Source organism: Phocoena sinus, chromosome 18 (assembly GCF_008692025.1).
Source record: "Phocoena sinus isolate mPhoSin1 chromosome 18, mPhoSin1.pri, whole genome shotgun sequence".
In the NCBI taxonomy this organism is placed as follows: Eukaryota; Metazoa; Chordata; class Mammalia; order Artiodactyla; family Phocoenidae; genus Phocoena; species Phocoena sinus.
The window spans coordinates 33,738,461-33,757,514 of record NC_045780.1 but is presented as its reverse complement, the minus strand read 5'-3'; the positions used below and the strand labels follow the sequence as shown (position 1 = coordinate 33,757,514).

General features: G+C 35.5%; 1 protein-coding gene across 2 annotated transcripts in view; it reads right to left on the bottom strand.

Annotated features, from left to right (window-relative positions):
* Positions 1 to 19,054, bottom strand: part of TDRD3 (tudor domain containing 3) — a 201,414-nt gene that overhangs the window by 57,202 nt on the left and 125,158 nt on the right. For both annotated transcript variants that reach the window (XM_032611497.1, XM_032611498.1), the window contains exons 6-10: positions 18,869 to 18,940; positions 16,202 to 16,351; positions 11,168 to 11,308; positions 6,636 to 6,792; positions 5,738 to 5,863 (exon numbers count right to left, since the gene is read on the bottom strand). In XM_032611497.1, the coding sequence (XP_032467388.1) occupies positions 5,738 to 5,863; positions 6,636 to 6,792; positions 11,168 to 11,308; positions 16,202 to 16,351; positions 18,869 to 18,940 (646 nt within the window). The remainder of the gene's footprint in view (positions 1 to 5,737; positions 5,864 to 6,635; positions 6,793 to 11,167; positions 11,309 to 16,201; positions 16,352 to 18,868; positions 18,941 to 19,054) is intronic.

Sequence of the window (19,054 nt, the reverse complement as noted above, 5' to 3'; positions counted from 1 at the left end):
TGATACAAGAAAATCTCTAGGAAAAGTACATGTGATGATCAATTATAGGCACTACTTATTTTATTGCATTTCACCTTATTGTACTTTGCCAATACTGCGTTTCTTACAAACTGAAGATCTGTGGCAACTCTGAATTTGTTAGATGATGGTTAGCATTTTTGAGCAATAAAGTAATTTTTAATTAAGGTATGTATATTGTTTTTTTAGACATAATGCTATTTCATACTTAACAGACTACTGTATAGTGTAAACATGACTTTTATACGACTGAAAAATCAAAAAAAATTTGTGTGACTCGCTTTATTGTGATGTTTGCTTTATTGTAGAAGTCTGGAACCAAACTTGCATTATCTCCAAGGTAAGCCTGTATCTCTGACGGAAATTTCTAAAAATCAGGATAAAGAAATGATAGTGCCCTTTGTTCTTTTAGAGAAAATTATATAATACAATGTGAAAGTAAATGTGTTACTTACCTGCATTAAATCTGTAAGAAACATATTCTTAGAGGATGTATTTTTTTTTTCCAACAAGCCTAACACATTACACAGAATTTGATATGACATAACAAGTCCATCCAGGCCTAGGCTTATTCAGCTAAACATGACTTTTAGGGTTACCTGAACTAAACAAAATCCTCAGACAGCTTAAATGATACAAAACATAGAAGCAAGAGAGGTTTGATAATTCAACTGAATTAGAAACAAACATTAAAAAAAAATCCAAATATACACATCATTGAATAATGATAACTTCTTTATAATCAATTTAGGTATGTAACAGACACAAATAATGACACTGATGATACAAACATGAATAAAGTTAAAAGCCCATAGTTATTTTCATTAGCTGTCCATAAGGCATTTAACCATTAAAATTTATGGAGACTCTATCCTGAAAAGCTTTCTAGATTTTCCTTAGAAAAATGGCCAATATTTTCTCCCATCAATGCAGAGTTAATTTTAGAACGTAAGATTTATGGAACAATGACCAAATTCTGAGGGAAAACCAAAGTGGAGATTCAAGTTTACAAAAGTAAGAGGTTATTCTGGGCTTTATTTTCAATTAAAAAAAGAAACATGAAATCATGAAGTAAGCAGAAAAACAATTCATTAACTTGCCTCAACTGTTTATTTTACTATGAACCTCAGCTCACCTAGGAATACCTCAATAGTACGAGAATTAATAAGAGAAGGAATAACAGAATGACCTTTTTTTTGCAAGATACCTGAGGAGGACAACACATCAAGCATTTCCATTAATCCTGTCACCTTTATTGTAACAGGACTGCATGAAGACAGAGCCAAGAGAATACAGGCACACCTTGTTTTATTGCGCTTTGCAGATATTGCTTTTTTTTTTTTTTAACAAATTGAAGGCTTGTGGCAATCCTGCATCAAGGAAGCCTACTGGCACCACTTTTCCAACAGCATTTGCTTACTTCCATTCTCTGTGTCACATTTTGGTAATTCAAAATATTTCAAACTTTTTCATTATTATTATATTTGTTATGGTGATCTGTGATCAGTGATCTTTGATGTCACTACTATGACTTGCTGAAGCCTCAGATGATGGTTAGCATTTTTTTTAACAATAAAGCATTTTTAATTAAGGCATGTACATTGTTTTTCCAGACATAATACTATTGCACACTTGACAGACTACAATATAGGATAAACTTTTTTTTTTTTTTTTTTGCGTTACGCGGGCCTCTCACTGTTGTGGCCTCTCCCGTTGGGGAGCACAGGCTCCGGACGCGCAGGCTCAGCGGCCATGGCTCACAGGCCCAGCCGCTCCGTGGCATGTGGGATCTTCCCGGACCGGGGCACGAACCCATGTCCCCTGCATCGGCAGGCGGACTCTCAACCCCTGCGCCACCAGGGAAGCCCAAACTTTTTTTTTTTTAAACGTAACTTTTATATGCACTGAGACTTGCTTTATTGCAATATTCACTTTATTGCGGTGGTCTGGAACCGAACCTGCAATATCTTCCAGGCATGCCTGCATAAGAAACATCTACAAGCATGACAATCTTCAGTCCATATATGTATCAATTTATTGTCCCGCTGCTTGTGCTCATGTTTGTTATCATTAATCTCCCCTGATGCGATGTCAGCATCATGAAAGAAAGAGTTTAGGGTGAGAAGAGCTATTACTGAAAGGGTAAGTTTCTCTGCTCAAACATTTAAAACAATGAAATAGCAAACCAAGCAGTATTTTCAAGGCTGCCTGTTTAAAGGATTTCTTAGCCATTCAAAACAACTAGTTAGCCTTATTTTGGCAATAAAACTTTGAAATAAAGAATGTAATATTATTACAGATTACAAAAATGCCAGATCAGATTTGACTGTTGTATTCAAAATACCTCTGCTAAGTCTTTATATTTTGTTTAGTGTTGCTTACACTAAGTAAATGATAAAAAGGTTTACACAAAGTAAATAATAATATTCTTTTTAATAAGCATTCCTATGACCTTTTAAATTTGTGGTTTCTTCTGTCTCACAAACTAACAGTAAGCTTCTTTGGGGCAAGAGCTACAAAATCCATCTATTACCATGAATTTTCTGAATGAGGTATTTTATTAAATTTTGTATCCCTGCTGCTTATCATAGACCAGGTACAAATAAATACTACATAAAATACTGCATATACAGAATGAACAATTTCTTACAACACATACACTTGTAGCCTCACTTCAGTCTCAATCCCATTTTCCACCTTGCCAACGGACAAATTTTTTTTCTGAAAGCACCAAACTTTGTTACTGTCATGCCACAAACCCTTTCATGGCTTTACACTGTCATTTGGATACAGTAAAAACTCCTTAGGACAATATCCTCTTGATCTGGCTCCAGACTACCACTTTTACATCTGGCCTTATACCTCTACCTCTCCCTTAACCTCCCAGGCATAGGAACTGGCGTTCTGCTGCCTCCAAGCCTGGACACGCAGAGTTCCCTACATCTGGACCGCCCTTCCCCCAACACTCCTCCTTTGACCTGTCTAAATGCCACCTACTCTAAGAAGCCTCTGCCTATCTCCCATCTTGGTTAGCTGGCCTCCCCACACAGTATTTCTAGGAAAGAACAGAAATTTGCTTCTCTGAGAACAGTGGTTATCAAGTAGGACAGAAAACTCTAATGTAAGTTGGAGAGGGTAATTTCTGGGGTTAGGATGATCAAAGGAACATGTGAATTTGGATAAAATTTAAGAGCCTCTACAAACATTAGAAATACCTAATTTTTTTTTTTTTTGGTACACGGGCCTCTCCCTTTTGTGGCCTCTCCCATTGCAGAGCACAGGCTCCGGACGCGCAGGCTCAGCGGCCATGACTCACGGGCCCAGCCGCTCCGTGGTATGTGGGATCTTCCCAGACTGGGGCACGAACCCGTGTCCCCTGCATCGGCAGGCGGACTCTCAACCACTGCGCCACCAGGGAAGCCCCAGAAATACCTAATTTTTTAATTTGGGGATTTATGAAGGTCACAGGTTATATTCCTTGTGAAAATCTAGGGTGTGAAATACTATTATAATGTCTATATCTTTCTCATATTCTAGCTGACTCTGTACCATATTAATAACAATAATGTAAATACAAAACAGTCTACTAAAACAATATCCAATATTAACATATGTGTTTATAAATTTCTGTCCCCTCAAAAGTAAATCTCTCTAACACTGATGTTTAGATTTCAGAGTATTATTCATGTCATGTATGTTAATTAACTTTAATACCTTTTCCCAAGTGGAATGCTAGTATACTACATTTTGTTGGTATAGGATATGTTCTGTGAGAACTGAAAGCTGATAGACACACAGGTCACCGTAGATTACTATTCTTGGTCTCAACTTCATTAGGATTTAGTAGAGACTCTAGGAGTCAAAAGCAAATGTAGGGAGACAGAAGGATAAAAGGAAATCAAAGGAGCTCTGATTGGGATAGTATAAAGGAAGGTTGGGACAAAAATATCTAGAAGTCAGATTTTAAGAAGCAGTAGAGATTCTCCTGCTAACCTTGCAGAAGCAAACATGTGAACTGCCTAGGGAGGAGGTCATGTGGCAAGGACCTGAGGGCTTCTAGGAGCTGAAGGCACTCCCCAGGAAACATCAAACAAGAAAGCAAGAATGTCAGTCCTACATCCACAAGGAAGTGAATATTGCTAACAACTAGCTAACTTGTAAGAGGACCTTAAGCCTGAGGCAAGATCACAGCCCCAGCTGAAATCTTGATTTTAGTATGTGAAACATTGATCAGAGATCTCAAGTAAGCTGTGTTTTGACTCCTGAACCACAGAAACTATGAGATAGTATATTTGCATTGTTTTAAGCCGCTGACCTTTTGGTAATTTGTGAAACAGCAACAGGAAATGAATTCATCATACTTTTTTTTTTTTTTGCGGTACACGGGCCTCTCACTGTTGTGGCCTCTCCCGTTGTGGAACACAGGCTCCGGACGCGCAGGCTCAGCGGCCATGGCTCACGGTAGCCGCTCCGCGGCATGTGGGATCTTCCCGGACCAGGACACGAACCCGTGTCCCCTGCATTGGCAGGCAGACTCTCAACCACTGCGCCAGCAGGGAAGCCCTCATCATACTTTAAAAGCAAGAAAATATTGCTCTTACATGTGTCTACTTACAAATCTCATCTACATTCTACATCCAACATTTGTTTTTCAAACAATGCATTATCTTTTCTTTGTCATCTAACAAAAGATTCCATTTTCATGAAATCTGTAAACTTCAAATTTGTTATAAAAGCGTTTTATCTCTGAGCTTAAATTTAATTCGAAATATATCTGAAAGAGAAAACTAAATCTAAAAGAATATTTCCCTAACTTTTTGGAATCATATATTAAAATCTTACAATTCTAGAAAATATTTATCATATTCCATACTTCAATTAAAAAATAAACATTTAACATGATGATATCTCTTTCAGTATTATGTTAATCACTAAAATATATCATACTAAGAAATATATCACAATGTGGGAGCATACTCACTCACTGTGCTCATTTAAACCTAACCATAATCACATATTTTCATACAACATGTAATATGTAGAGAAAAAAGAGACCAATTTCACAATCAAAAAAGTTATATAAAGTTATATAGTAATTTCTCCAACATAACAATATGTTTTCATAGCTAAATCTGTCATCTAGTAAACTGAGGGAAAGAGTTTGGTGATATTGCCCATCATACAGTTAGAGGGCAAAATAAGCTTTAATATTTTCAGAATGCAACAATTAAAACTTTCTTCTGTACTTTTGTCAAACAGGAAATTTGTAATTAAATAAATTTGTAAATACCCAAGAGTAGACATTCACACTGTCAGTATATTATACCTTTTTTGTACAATTCCAAATAAAGTTTGGTGTTTCAAAAAGAAATCTACTTTAGGGACTTCCCTCATGGTGCAGTGGTTAAGAATCTGCCTGCCAATGCAGGGAACATAGGTTTGAGCCCTGGTCCAGGAAGATCCGACATGCCATGAAGCAACTAAGCCCGTATGCTACAACTACTGAGCCTGCGAGCCACAACTACTGAGCCTTCATGCCACAACTACTGAAGCCTATGCGCCTAGAGGCCATGCTCCGCAACAAGAGAAGCCACCACAATGAGAAGCCCCCGCTTGCCACAACTAGAGAAAGCCCACATGCAGCAACAAAGACCCAATGCAGCCAAAAATAAATAAATAAATAAATAATAAAAAAGAAATCTACTTTAAGCTGGCTTACCTTCCACACTCAAAGTCCCCATTTTAGATTCCAAGAAGTCAAATAATGTGCTTGGTGCTGATGGCCTTGCATTTCCCAGTTCCTCTTCATCTTCAGATCTTATTCGCCCCCTGCCTTTTCCTTTACCTTAAGAAGTAAAGCAAGACATATACATTATACATGCAAAAACAAAAGAAGAATATACACTAAAATATAATCAGCAGACATCTTAAGTAGAACTTTATATATATCTTTTCATATTTTTCTGTATATTCTACATCCATTAAAACAAAAATGTTCTTAAATGACTATATTAAGTAGCACCTTTAATCCTATAAATGATCTATCTGGAAATTTGAATTTGTTCATGTAAATTATCTTTTAAGGAAAATAAATCATTTTTATATGATTTTTCTTTAACCACTTATTTTTTTTTTAATTGAAGTATAGTTGATTTACAATGTTGTGCCAATCTCTGCTGTATAGCAACCACTTTTTTTTTAAAAGAATATAGGACTGGGACTTGAAAAATCACATAATACATTTGACCATACAATAATTTTAAAATAACATTAAATAAAAGTCATGTTCCTATTAATTATTAAAAGTTTATAGACTAGTCATTTATACAAATGGCCTAGTTCTAGAAATAGTTAATAGAGCTAGTTACTTCATATTTTCTGTATTATTCATGGCCTTGTTAAATAAGGTATTAGACCTACTTTATATAAAGATGAAGACAATGAGACTAAGAATAACCTATATAAGACTGTGGTTCCCAAACTGCTGCTCCTTCCACTTACCATAATGGTAAATGAAGTTACAGCCTTCACAGCAACAAAACCCAGTCTTTGTCGACAACATATATTTCTCTGAAAATCAAATAATACTGTCTGGCACATTGCTTAATGAATTATACCTCTCAGAGGTGGACCCGTAACAGGTTTCTGTTTATTGCTGTTAAGAAGTACATTCAGTGCTGCTTCTAAGTTGTTGCCATTATCCATGAGAGCTTGCCTTGATGCTTCTTTACTAAAGCCCATTTCTGTTATGTGTCTCAGAGCCTTCTCATCAACCTGTAAAGAACGAAGAGAAAAGTTATGCTGATAGCCAATAAACAAGCAAGGTATAAGTTTTTAACTACATGCTGTTTTTTAACTAAAAATTACATCTGATGTTTATGGAAAAAATGTGATATTAATATATCACTTGCTGTTTTTTCATACCAAGAGTCAAGGAAGGATCTGTGATATGCAGGGTTGTGCCTTGAGTACTTTCTCTGTATCATTACAAATGCAAAACAAACAAAAAAGAAATTTTATATGTCAGAATAAGGCTTTTGAAAATAATACAGACAGTGAAAACTACCTAATGAAAAATTTTCATGGTTGATACTTCTCTGTCCTATGGAAGTGCAATTTATATAGCACCTCTCCAAGAATGCAAAGTATAAAAAGAAGCTAACAAAATGGTACCATCTCAGTAGCTTGTTTTTTTTTCTACTCTCTATTGTTTCAGTACTCTGCTCTATATTTATTAGCAATACTATCTATGAAGCTTTGACAGCCTGTACCCCAAATAAAAAATCTACTTTACAAATGTCAGAACCCCAAATCTTGAAAAATCTAGACCTGAGTAGAATTAAAGAACTGTTTAAGTAACATAAACATATCCCATGAAGAAATTACTGAATCATAACCAGCTGAGGAATACATAACTAACTTTTATACATTTAAGAGTTAAGATGGATAAGCTTTAAGATAGCATTACACATGGCATGCATGGTGCAGACAGCTACTCTGATACCCATGTAGACGTTGTTAAAAGCACAGCACTTTTAAAAAAATCCTGTTTTTAAAACCCTGACTTTTTTTCAAACCCTGATTTTGTGACTTCCAAAGACAAAATCCTTTCTAAATATAGTAGCAACGATCACAGATCAGAGCTGACACGTAAGAGAAAATTTACATCCCTGCTGTAGATATACTAAAGTAAATGTAAAAAGGATTAGACATTAAAACTATAATTCATCCTTCTTATTCAAAAACTTATCTAAATGTAAAAAAAAATCCTTCCAAAGCCTTTCCCTCTCCTAATGATCTCCCAAGTAAATATCTAATTAAGAATATTATCCCATACATAGAATTTAACCAAACACACTCAAGAATCAATTAATATCCAACCTTGGTATAACTTATTGTACCTTTCTTGTTAACCTGATTTGCAGTTAACCAGTTAACTCTCATTCAGTGCTGTTGGCAGGGCCATGCTCTCTCTGACAGATTTAGGGAAGAACCTTCCCTGCCTCTTCTAGTTTCTGTTATTTGCTGGCAATCCTGGGCATTCCTTAGCTTATAGATGTATCACTCCAGTCACACAGCCATCTTCTCACTGTGTGTCTTCAGGTCAACTTCCCTCTGTAAGTGTCTATCTCTGTGTCTAAATTTCCCCTCTTTATACGGAGATTAAATTAGGGTCATATTGGCTTAGGGCCCAACCTAATGACCTCTTTTTAACTTGGTATCTCTGCAAAAATCCTGTTTCCAAAGAGAGTCAGTCACATTTTAAGGTACTGGTGGTCAAGACATCAAACTATCTTGTTTGGCGGGCGGGTGACATGGGGGTGATGGATAGGACACAATTCAACCTATTATACCACCTATTATCAAAAATTATTTTAAGAACCTGTCAACTGACATCCCAATCAAGTCCTCTTTCAATTGTTGAAAATAAAGAGCTGAATACCATGCAACATGCAAAAGAACAGGGTTCCTGGTCATTAAAATTTCAAACTGTCCTTTTGATAGTCTCCTTCATTCTTTTTTTTTTTTTTTTTGCAGTACGCGGGCCTCCCACTGTTGTGGCCTCTCCCGTTGCGGAGCACAGGCTCCGGACGCGCAGGCTCAGCGGCCATGGCTCACGGGCCCAGCCACTCTGCAGCATGTGGGATCTTCCCGGACCGGGGCACGAACCTGTGTCCCCTGCATCAGCAGACGGACTCTCAACCACCACGCCACCAGGGAAGCCCTCCTTCATTCTTAAATGACAGTTTTTCTGAATACAGAATTACAGGTGAACAGTTTTTTTTTCTTTCCGTACTTTTAATATATCACCCCACTGCTTCCTTGCCTCCATACTTTCTGATGAAAAATTGGCCATTTATTTATTGAGGATCCCTTGTATTTGATGAGTTGCTTCTCTCTCACTGCTTTCAAGATTTCCTGTCTGTAGCTTCCAACAACTTGATTACGTGTCTTGGTGTGTCTCTGAGTTTATCCTATTGGAGTTCACTAAGCTTCTTAGATTTGTAGATTTCATCAAATTTGGGAATTTGGGGGCATTAGTTCTTCAAATATTTTTTCTGTCCCTTTTTCTCTTCTATTGGGAAGAGAACATACACAACATAATGTGTATGTTGGTACATTTGATGGTACCTCATAGGTCCCTTAGGCTCTATTTTTCTTCATTTTTTTCTCTTTCTGCATCTTAGACTGGGTAATTTCAATTGCCCTATATTAAAGTTCACTGATTCTTTCTTCTGCCTGCTCTAGTCTGATGTTGAACCTGACTAATGAACTGTTTTATTTCCACTACTGTACTTTCCAGTTCCAGAATTTCTATTTTGTTTATTTTTATAATTTATCTTTATTGATATTCCCTACTTGTTCATATATTGTTCTCCTGATTTCTTTTAGCTCTTTGTCAATGGTTCCTTCACACCTCTGAGCATTTCTAAGACAGTTAATTTAAGTTCTTGTTTAGTAAGCCCAATGCCTGAGCTTCTTCAGGGATAGTTCCTTTCAATTTCTTTTTTTTCCTATGAGTGGATCATACTTTCCTGTTTTATGGTATGCTTTGTAATTTTCTGTTGAGAACTTAAAATTCTGAATACTGTATTGATGGTAATTTTGGAAATCAGATTCTCCCTCCTCCTCAGGGACTGCTGTTGTTACTTAATGAAGACTGCAGCTGTAAGTTTGTTTAGCAGCTTTTCCAGATTTTCTTTTGTAAGGATTTTATTCCTTGTGATATGTGATCACTGGAGTCTTTGTTCCATTATCTCCCTGGTCAGCCAATGACCAGCCTCTTTCTTCATTAATCACCACTCTGTATGCTGCAAGAGTCTGCCTTGACTCCAGAGTTGTAAAATAGTTGCTTCAGACAATGTTTGTCAGCTTAAGAGTTGTTTTGGTGGACAGCCCAATTTCTGGAGCTTTCCATTCTGCCATCTTTGTGATATCACTTCCTTCATATGTTTTTACTCCTCACAACAATCCCAAACTGCTGGTCTTTGGTGTTCTATGGCAAGACATCCCTAGATAAGGGTTCTCAATTCACTCAAGTTTAAGAGCTTCTTGAGTTAGAGACTGTGTAGTTTTCAACTTGCTGTATCCACTCAAACCTGAAAACTGAGTTTTTTTTTTTTTTTTAAAGAAAGAGATGATCATGTATTCAAGGAAAAGATAGTCTGGCTCTGTTATAAACCTATTCTCCTTGGCTAGTGATTGATTTAGGAGTGGGCATGTGACCTAGTTCTAGTAAATGAACCATAGACGGAATTTACTGGAGATTTCCAAAATTATTTTTTTATCTGATAAAACAGATCCACACCCAGATAAATGTCCCCTTTCCTTCTTGCCTTTGAACTTTTTGCATGAAGATTTAACACACAGAGAATCCTGTAACCCAGAGAAGAAAACCAAGAAACTAGAGAGATGCTCACCAGAGCTCCAACACTGTTATACTGCTGAATTTACCAATCTTTGTAACCATCTATCTCCAAATTTCTTGTTATATGGGGTGATGAAACCCCATTATTTAAGCTAGTCTTAGCACTCTACAGACAAAATCACCCAAAGTCATTTAACCTTTAAAGGCAGGGGAAAATGAATTCCTGTCAGTTCCCTTATATCTGAGGACACTGTAGCATACCAGAAATATCTCTGACTCCTCCCATTATCTCAAAAATCCAGGAATATTTTGTAATTGAGTCTATAATATACATTTTCCATTTCAATATATTTTTCCTAAAGAACACAACAAAACAAAATCACTTTAGACAAAATTTGAGAAAAGATGTGGGGAAGGTAGGGAACGGCCCATAACTGTATGGTTCTGATGCATCATCTTTTAGAATATAATTTCTATTGAGCGTTTTCTGTTTAATTTGATGACTTTTTATCAATCCATTCTAAAAGACATCATTCAGACATTAGAAAGTTAAGTAAAATGTAAATTTTACTTAAGTAAATTATTTTTCAACCAATCCAAATTTTCCATGGAATAACTGGAAATTATTAACTGGACTCCTTAATGAAAGCCTTCTTAGAGTTATGACACCTATTTATAATATACTCAAAAAGCCAGTGGTGGTTCTGAGAAAGAATTTAAAAATCCAAGGCTATTAAAGAAAAAAAGACATAAACTTTGTGGTTGGTTCTTCAGTCTTACCAGTTCTCTATAGACACCTTCATGTTTTCCCTCTGATTTGTTTGACTTTTCTTTCTGTAAAATCTCCCTATTTCGGCTGCCAGCAGCACTCATGTTGAGATTACTTCTAGCACCACCACCACCTCCTCCAAATGTCTTGGTCTTCAGATAACAGAAAGATAAAAGAAATGTAAATAAATAACATTTTAAAAAGCTCTAAAGGCTAAGCTATGACTAAAATCTGAAGTAGTTAAGTTTCTTAATTATGTTTTACAGGAAAAAAATGAAATGTTAACTAATTCTTTCTAAATATCTACTAGTCATAATCTCACAAGTCCAGGTGAGGCAATTAAAAAAATTACATGATTATAATCTTTAAATCTCCAAGGCAAATCATCAGAATAAACTTAGGTAGACAACAATATAAAAGAAAAGAAAATAGTACAAGTATTATGGAGATTAGGTGTCAAAAATTATTCTAGGGTAAAATACTTGACTGATATCATGAGACCTGAGTTACAAATCCAGCTACATGGCAAGGCTTTCTTTAGCAAGGCACCAAACCTATCTAGGAATCTTACATTATGTTCATGATTCTATGTTCAGGATTCTAGAATGTAAGAAAGCAGACAAATAATACAAATTTTAACATGGGATTAAAAGTCTCATTACTAATTTATTATTTACATTAATTACCACATATGCTATATCTTACCAACTATGTATAAAAGCTTTAAAGTCCATATTTCTTATTTTGTCTGACTTATTTGAATAATTATATGTGTAATTAAATTTAAATTTGATCTCATTTTTGTTTTGTCAAAACTACAGTGGAAAGACTAGAACATAAACATCGGTTAGGAAAGATACAAATTCATGACTGAAAAGCATTCCGCAGTTATTTGTACAATATTAAATTAAATATCTGGTTATATAATATCTTTATAGTTTTCTAAGAGCTAATAAAAGCAGAAGCCAAGACTTGATTTTTATTAGATATAATTATCAATATTTTTTAATGTATCTTAAAATGATTACAATAAGAAAACATCCTAGATATACATTTATATGAGACTGGGAAATTATTTTGAATCAGATGAATATGTAAAGAAATAGAACCTGAAAAATAGAAAAATGATGTGAGATAAGCATCAATGGACAACATATTAAATACCACTATTAGGTAGTTGATACACCACAATATTTAAGTTTAATTCAAATCAAAATTAAAACTACATCTTCAAAGACCAAAGACCCATTACTGGATTCATTCAGTTTCTGGTTTCTGCAATTCCAGCAAAAAAAGAAAATAAATAGCTTTGAAATGTCTTGATAGCCATTGCTTACATAACCACAAGGAAAAATGTGAGTTTATATTAATGTGATACAAAGTTTATTAGATTGGGAGACAATGTAGTACAGGTAAGAATACAGGCTTAAGAGCTACACAAGGCTGGGACTAAATCTGTACTGAGCCACTTCCTAGTTCCCACCCTCAGGCAAGTCACTTAACTTCTACCCTCTGTGAACCTCGGGTTTCTCATCTTTAAAACAGGGATGAGAGAATTCCCTTGTGGTACAGTGGTTAGGACTCCACGCTTCCACTGCAGGGGGCAGGGGTTCGATCCCTGGTCAGGGAACTAAGATCCCACAAGCCACGTGGACGGCCCAAAAACACCTACCTCACTGGGATGTTGTGAGGATTAAGTGACATCATCAACATGAAGTGATGAGTTCAATAACTGGCACATAGTAAACACTCATAACAGATGGCAGTATTACTGTTTTGCTTAATATATTAGAACATAGTTACCTGAAAAGTCTGGATCCTGACCTGTTCCAAATTAAATATATTTCTGGAATTTAAATTATGTAACTCCAAAAGTGCTTTTTATTTTGGTGCCAGTGAAATAGTCCCATCTTCTGGAGGCATTTCCTTATTATTTTCTTTCCATTTTATGGATTAAGGAATAGGATAAATAGCATTTTCAGAATTGCTTTTCACTGCTTTAAAACAGTTGTTACCCACTAAACATACAAATATCTAGAAACATCACAACTTAAACATTACCCATAAGGTAACTGATGTTGTCGTGTATGAGCCACACCATCCCGTCCATATTATGTGAATTAGGCATCTGTGACATCACCACCACCATAAACCCCAAGTGGGCCTTGCTGTCTTGCAATCTTACTACATTTTCTTAGCCCATTCACCCTCCCAATCTTCTTTAGCAAGGCACCAAACCTATCTAGGAATCTGTTACATTATGTTCATGATCCAGTAATAGGATTCTAGAATCTAAGAAAGTAGACAAATAATACAAATAATAAAAACCACTATTTTACATGTTCTCCTCACTCCTCAAATCTCAAACATCTTCTCCCTCATTGTGCCTGTTTGACCATGCTTACTTCCTCACTGAAAAAATGGAAATAATCACTAAAGAACTTACATAGATTTTTACCACATCAACCCACCCACTGATATCTGCACACTTATACTTTATCTTACCAGCATCTACATGAATGATAAAGGAATGTGGAGAGAATGAATGACTCCTCTAACTCTACATTAATTCTCAGGCCACATCTTACATGAATTTTCAACAGTCTTTGATACATTCAATACATCATCCTCCATGAAATAATTTCTGTATTCTCTTGTTTTGATCCTGTCTTAGTGGTCACACCTTGGCTGGTTCAACTTCTTTCATTCAACTGGTAAGGTTGAAATGCTACAGGGTTCATTCCTTCTCCTTTTCTCTTCCCTTCAGCTCTCATTCCCTTGGTGATCTCATTTGACCTCATGATTTTAAATATAATCCATACGCCTACCACTTTCAAATGCATACATCCAATCCAAAACTCACCTTTCAGCTACACTCTTCTCTGTATTACTGCCTATTAAACATTACCACATGGATGCCTAAGATGTACCTCACTATTAATATACTAATTATATTAATAACACCCTGTTCCACCCTGGTCTTCTCCAGTACGAAGTAAGCAACTCTAACCAGCCAATTTTTCAGGCCAAAACCCTTGAAGTCATTCATGACACCTCTTTTTCTCTCAAGTTCCATCTTTAATCTCTCAGAAATTCTGATGGCTGTATTTTCAAAATACCAGAATCTGGCACCACCTACACAGCTGCCATTGCTACCAAAAAATTTTCTCCCCCTGTATTACTTCAGTAATTTCCTAACTTGTCTGATTCCCATCTTCCAGAAAATAGACATCAAACAAGATTTTGGAAAGAAAGTTTGTCTGAGAAAAATGTAAATCAAAAGAACAACTCTCCTATAATCATTAAGAAACTGATATACTCCCAATATCCTTTTCTGAAACTCCATAATTTTAACAGCTTTTTGGGAAAGAAATGCATTTTATGTAAACCGTGCAAAATGAATTAATTTCAGAAATATTAAAAATGATTTTTAAATGTCTTAGAATAGAGAAAACATTGAGGAATAGCAATAGTCACATTTACTGAAGGCTTTTAGCAAAGGACTATTTTAACTGAGGCAGTGAGACTATAATTAGGGGCTCTCAGCTTCTCAGCATTATTCCAACTCTATTTCTTAGTTAGGATATGGCTGTGATCTTATGTTTACTATGCCTGACTTCTACCCTAGTTTACCATTAACTTAGCTTAGCTTGTTGGACGAAGAAAGCTGTTGATGTATATCGAGACTGAAGATTAGTTATTCTATAGGCCTCACCCTTGTTCCTTATTCTCCAGGAACAGCTAATCAAAGATTTATGACTTAATGTTCCAACCACAAGCGAGACTTGCTAGCTACTTAGAATCATGTGATCAAGAAAAACATCCTGAAAATGGAAGACAGCCCCCTCCCCATGAGCATGTAGCCCTTTCCTCTTTCCCCTATATAATCTCCAAGCAAAACTGGCGAGTTGGGAGTTGGTTTTTTGGAACATACATCTACCTTCTCCCCAGGATTCCTGGCTTCCTCAATAAAGCTATCTTTCCTTTAACCCAACACTCTCAGCATTGGATTCTTGAGTGACAAGCTGCAGAACTGGAGTTCAGTAACTATATCATGATCTGTGCCATGCAGTATTCTAAATGTTTTAAAGATTAGCAATTTTAATTCTCACAGTTTCATAGATAAAGTAAATATGGTACAAAACTTAAGTAACCTATCCAAGGTTGTCAGCAGGACATGTTTCCTGTCTGCCTGATTCCAGAATTTGTGCTCTTGTCCCCTACATAAACAGGACAGAAAGACACTGCAGGAAGAACTACCAAAATTCAAGAAGTCTCCTACTTAAAATTTGAATTTAAATAGGAAAACAGCTGTTAGCTAAGATTTATTATTGGTTCTGAACAAAGAAACCTATTTCAATACCACTGGTTAAGAAAAATCTATCTAAGCAACGAATTCATGAACTAAAATTTCTTGTCAAAATCTAAAAATCAATAAATAACTACAGAAAACACCTATTTCAAATAAGCAAGCAATTACAAATAATGAAAAGAAAACCTTTTGATAAAGGAGGGTATGTATAAATGCACATATCATCCAAAGATAAAAATTATTTTTTTACTATACATTAGATTTAAGAATGTTAAAAATGTTAATCCTGAGCCATTGATTTACCCTCTAATGTTTACCTGAATTCCTCAAAAATTTCTATTATAGGGGAAAATTATCCTCAAAAAGTATCATCTATCCCAACTAATAATGGGAAACCCTCTGCCATTAAAAAAAAAGAAAAAAAAAAAAGTTGTGTTCATTTGTATACTGTTAAGAAGAAAAGAAAGTGGGAGAAAAGAAGGGTGGTTTGCTAGCAAAGGTAACTTAATGGAATTGTTAAGGAGACTGGAAAAGGAATGTTTATGAGTAAAATGTGTAACTATAAGACTCCAAAAGGCACCAGGGCATTTTCTACTGATGGAATGTGGAAAAAGAATGTCAAAAGTTTGTTCAATTAGTTACTTTATGTGAAAAGACAATAATGATTGTGAGTAATCTAAATAGAACATAATGGCAAGGAATAAGACAAATTCATAATGATTTAGTTTCTTACTTCTTTGCTCTTTGCAACTTCTGCAATAGCAGCAGTCCTTTGCTTTTCAAATTCATCATTATCATTTGGAGGTTTGACAGGCAATGTAACTTGTAATGTCTTTCTTCGATCAAGTTCTCTGCTATCCACTTGGACATGAGATACACACTTCTGGCAATAATAAATAAAAATAAATTGTTTCAGTAGTTCCAAAAGAGATGCAAGTTTTTCATAAGAAAGTAATGTCTTCAAAAGAAATATTTGTACCACAACAGCTAAGAGCCCATAAAAATACAATTATTTCCCATAGATTTAAAAATAAAGGTAGAAAGCTAACTGAAGTAACTTTTAAGTAATTGTAACTGGTAAATGAAAGCTACACTAAATGTAGGCAATCTAAAACAGGGCACATATTGGGTTGGCCAAAAAGTTCGTTCGGGATTTTCTGTAACATCTTATGAATGAACATGTTGGCTAACCCAATATTTAAAACATACATCAAACTAAAAGATCTAAGTTTCATTTTAGGATAATGACTTAAAATAATGTTAAATTTCAAACAGTCTAGACTATTGCACAAGAAGTAAATTCAGTTTTTTATTAAGCCCTTGATTTCCACATTATGCCACAATATCCATGAGGGTTTATAGTTATTTTAACATATAGAAAGATGTCTCTCATCTTATAAGCCGAAAGCTAAAAACATACTCCCTCCCCCTAATCAGGCTGCAAAGTTTTAGGTTTTTAGTCTCTTAAGACAAATTAAGGAAGCCATCATTGTTTAAAAATAAGTCCTGAATTCTGTTCTCTCTTCTAATTCTAGCAGCAAAAATCCTATAAAATGAACCTTTTTCAACTTGATAATTTTAAAGAGGAATAAAAATATGCTCTCAAATAAATGTGTTATACAAATATACAGATTTTTGATTTTCAATAATATAAATATAAAATAGCTGACTCTAACACACAGCCAAGCATATTCTGTCTTTAACCCATGTTCAAGGCTAAGATGCTGAATAACAAATTTTCACAATGGACTTCATAAACAAATAATATTATTTAAGCTATAACTTTTAATATACTTCCTAATACAAAAAAAGCTATAAACACACTTCAAATTCTTGAAAATAATTAAATCATAAGTCTCTGTGAGCAATTTTTGAAAGAAATATTATCACCAAAATGTTTAAGGGGAAAGAAAATTCTTACAAACACAGCATTTGTTATTTTCAAATATAAATTATTAAAATGTTTACACTCTGTTTTCATTCTTGGGGTTTTTCACTGATAGAAATAAGAATATCATCAGCACAGATCATGCCTCCTTTTATCTTGACTGTCCCATGTTCCAAATCACAATAAAAAATGACATATGTTTTAAATACTTTCAAAATAGCCACGATGCAAGAATGTCTTATTTAATTTTGAGTAGACCCTCCAAAAAGGGTTTTGAAGAGGATGCCAGTCAATTGATCCTGCCCACTTATTTTCTGATCAACTAGGTATCTGTTTTTTATACCAAATTTTTTAAAATTGTTATTGAGATATAAGTCTGTTTCCTAGCTGTTGTGTCCCCAACTCATCTTCACTTTGAGCCAGCACTCTTGAAGGAAAATAAAGCACAAATGCAAGGCAGATTACCAAGAGCTAAATTTTAGTGGCATCATGTGGCAAAGAGCAAGCAGCCACAGGGATTATTCTCAGATTCTTCAGTTATAAAGCAGGGACAAGCTGGAGGAGATTGTTTTAAAGGCAATTTGAGGCTTAGCACAACCAGGAAGACACACGATATTGGTCAGCTGAGGAGGTACCTCAAGGTAACATTTTGCAGCAAGGGGGTTGAAAGTTAGGAAACAGAAGGAAAACCTTTAGCTTATGTGAGAGAAGAATCAGGGCTGCTGTAGTTGAAAATGAAAATACTAACTGGAAATAAAATTAAGTACCTGACTGAGATGGGCATTTGGATCAAGGCTGAAGAATAGAATCTCGGAAGGGGTAGCTGGGACAGCAGGCTCTCCTAAAGTGCATTGATGCCCTTCCCTGCCTCATGTTCTCACTCTTTTGTCTCCTGTCAATCTTTCTGTTGATGCTTTTATTTTTTCTCCCTCTTTTGTTTTTAATGAACAAAGTGAGAAATTATAGCATATTTTTGTCTTCTTACTTTTGCATTTCTCTCTCAAAAAAAAATGCCCCCACCACCATCTGATATTAATTTTAAGCTGCATTTCAGGTGTGTCTCTTAACTGTTTCAATCTTTGGGTTAACAGCTTTTTTTTTTGCGGTTCGCGGGCCTCTCACTGTTGTGGCCTCTCCCACTGCGGAGCACAGGCTCCGGACACGCAGGCTCAGTGGCCATGGCTCATGGGCCCAGCCGCTCCACGGCATGTGACATCTTCTTGGACCGGGGCACGAACCCGTGTCCCCTGCATCGGCAGGCGGACTCTCAACCACTGCGCCACCAGGGAAGTCCTGGATTAACAGCTTTTGAGAAAAGAATCTACACAAAAACTTTAATTACAATAATGAGAAAAAAACCCATAATTATTGATTTCCTGTAGTTAATATATTTCCATATAACTCCTATGACCTCTGAGTGAACAGTTCAGCACAAAACTAAACACAGCTTGAATACAAATGAAAAACATTTTTTGCTGACTAAAATTCATCTGCCAAAATGAAAGTCATTACCTGTCCAAAAGGCACAAAAGGAGGTGGTCCACCTTCGGTTCCAATATTGCTTCTATTGTGCTTTGACAAGCTCTGTGAGAAAAGTTGAGTTGTAAAACAGAAATTATACATTAAAAATATATTTAACAACACTTATAATGCACCAGGAATCTACTCATTTTAGTAGATTCTTATAGGAAATAGAAA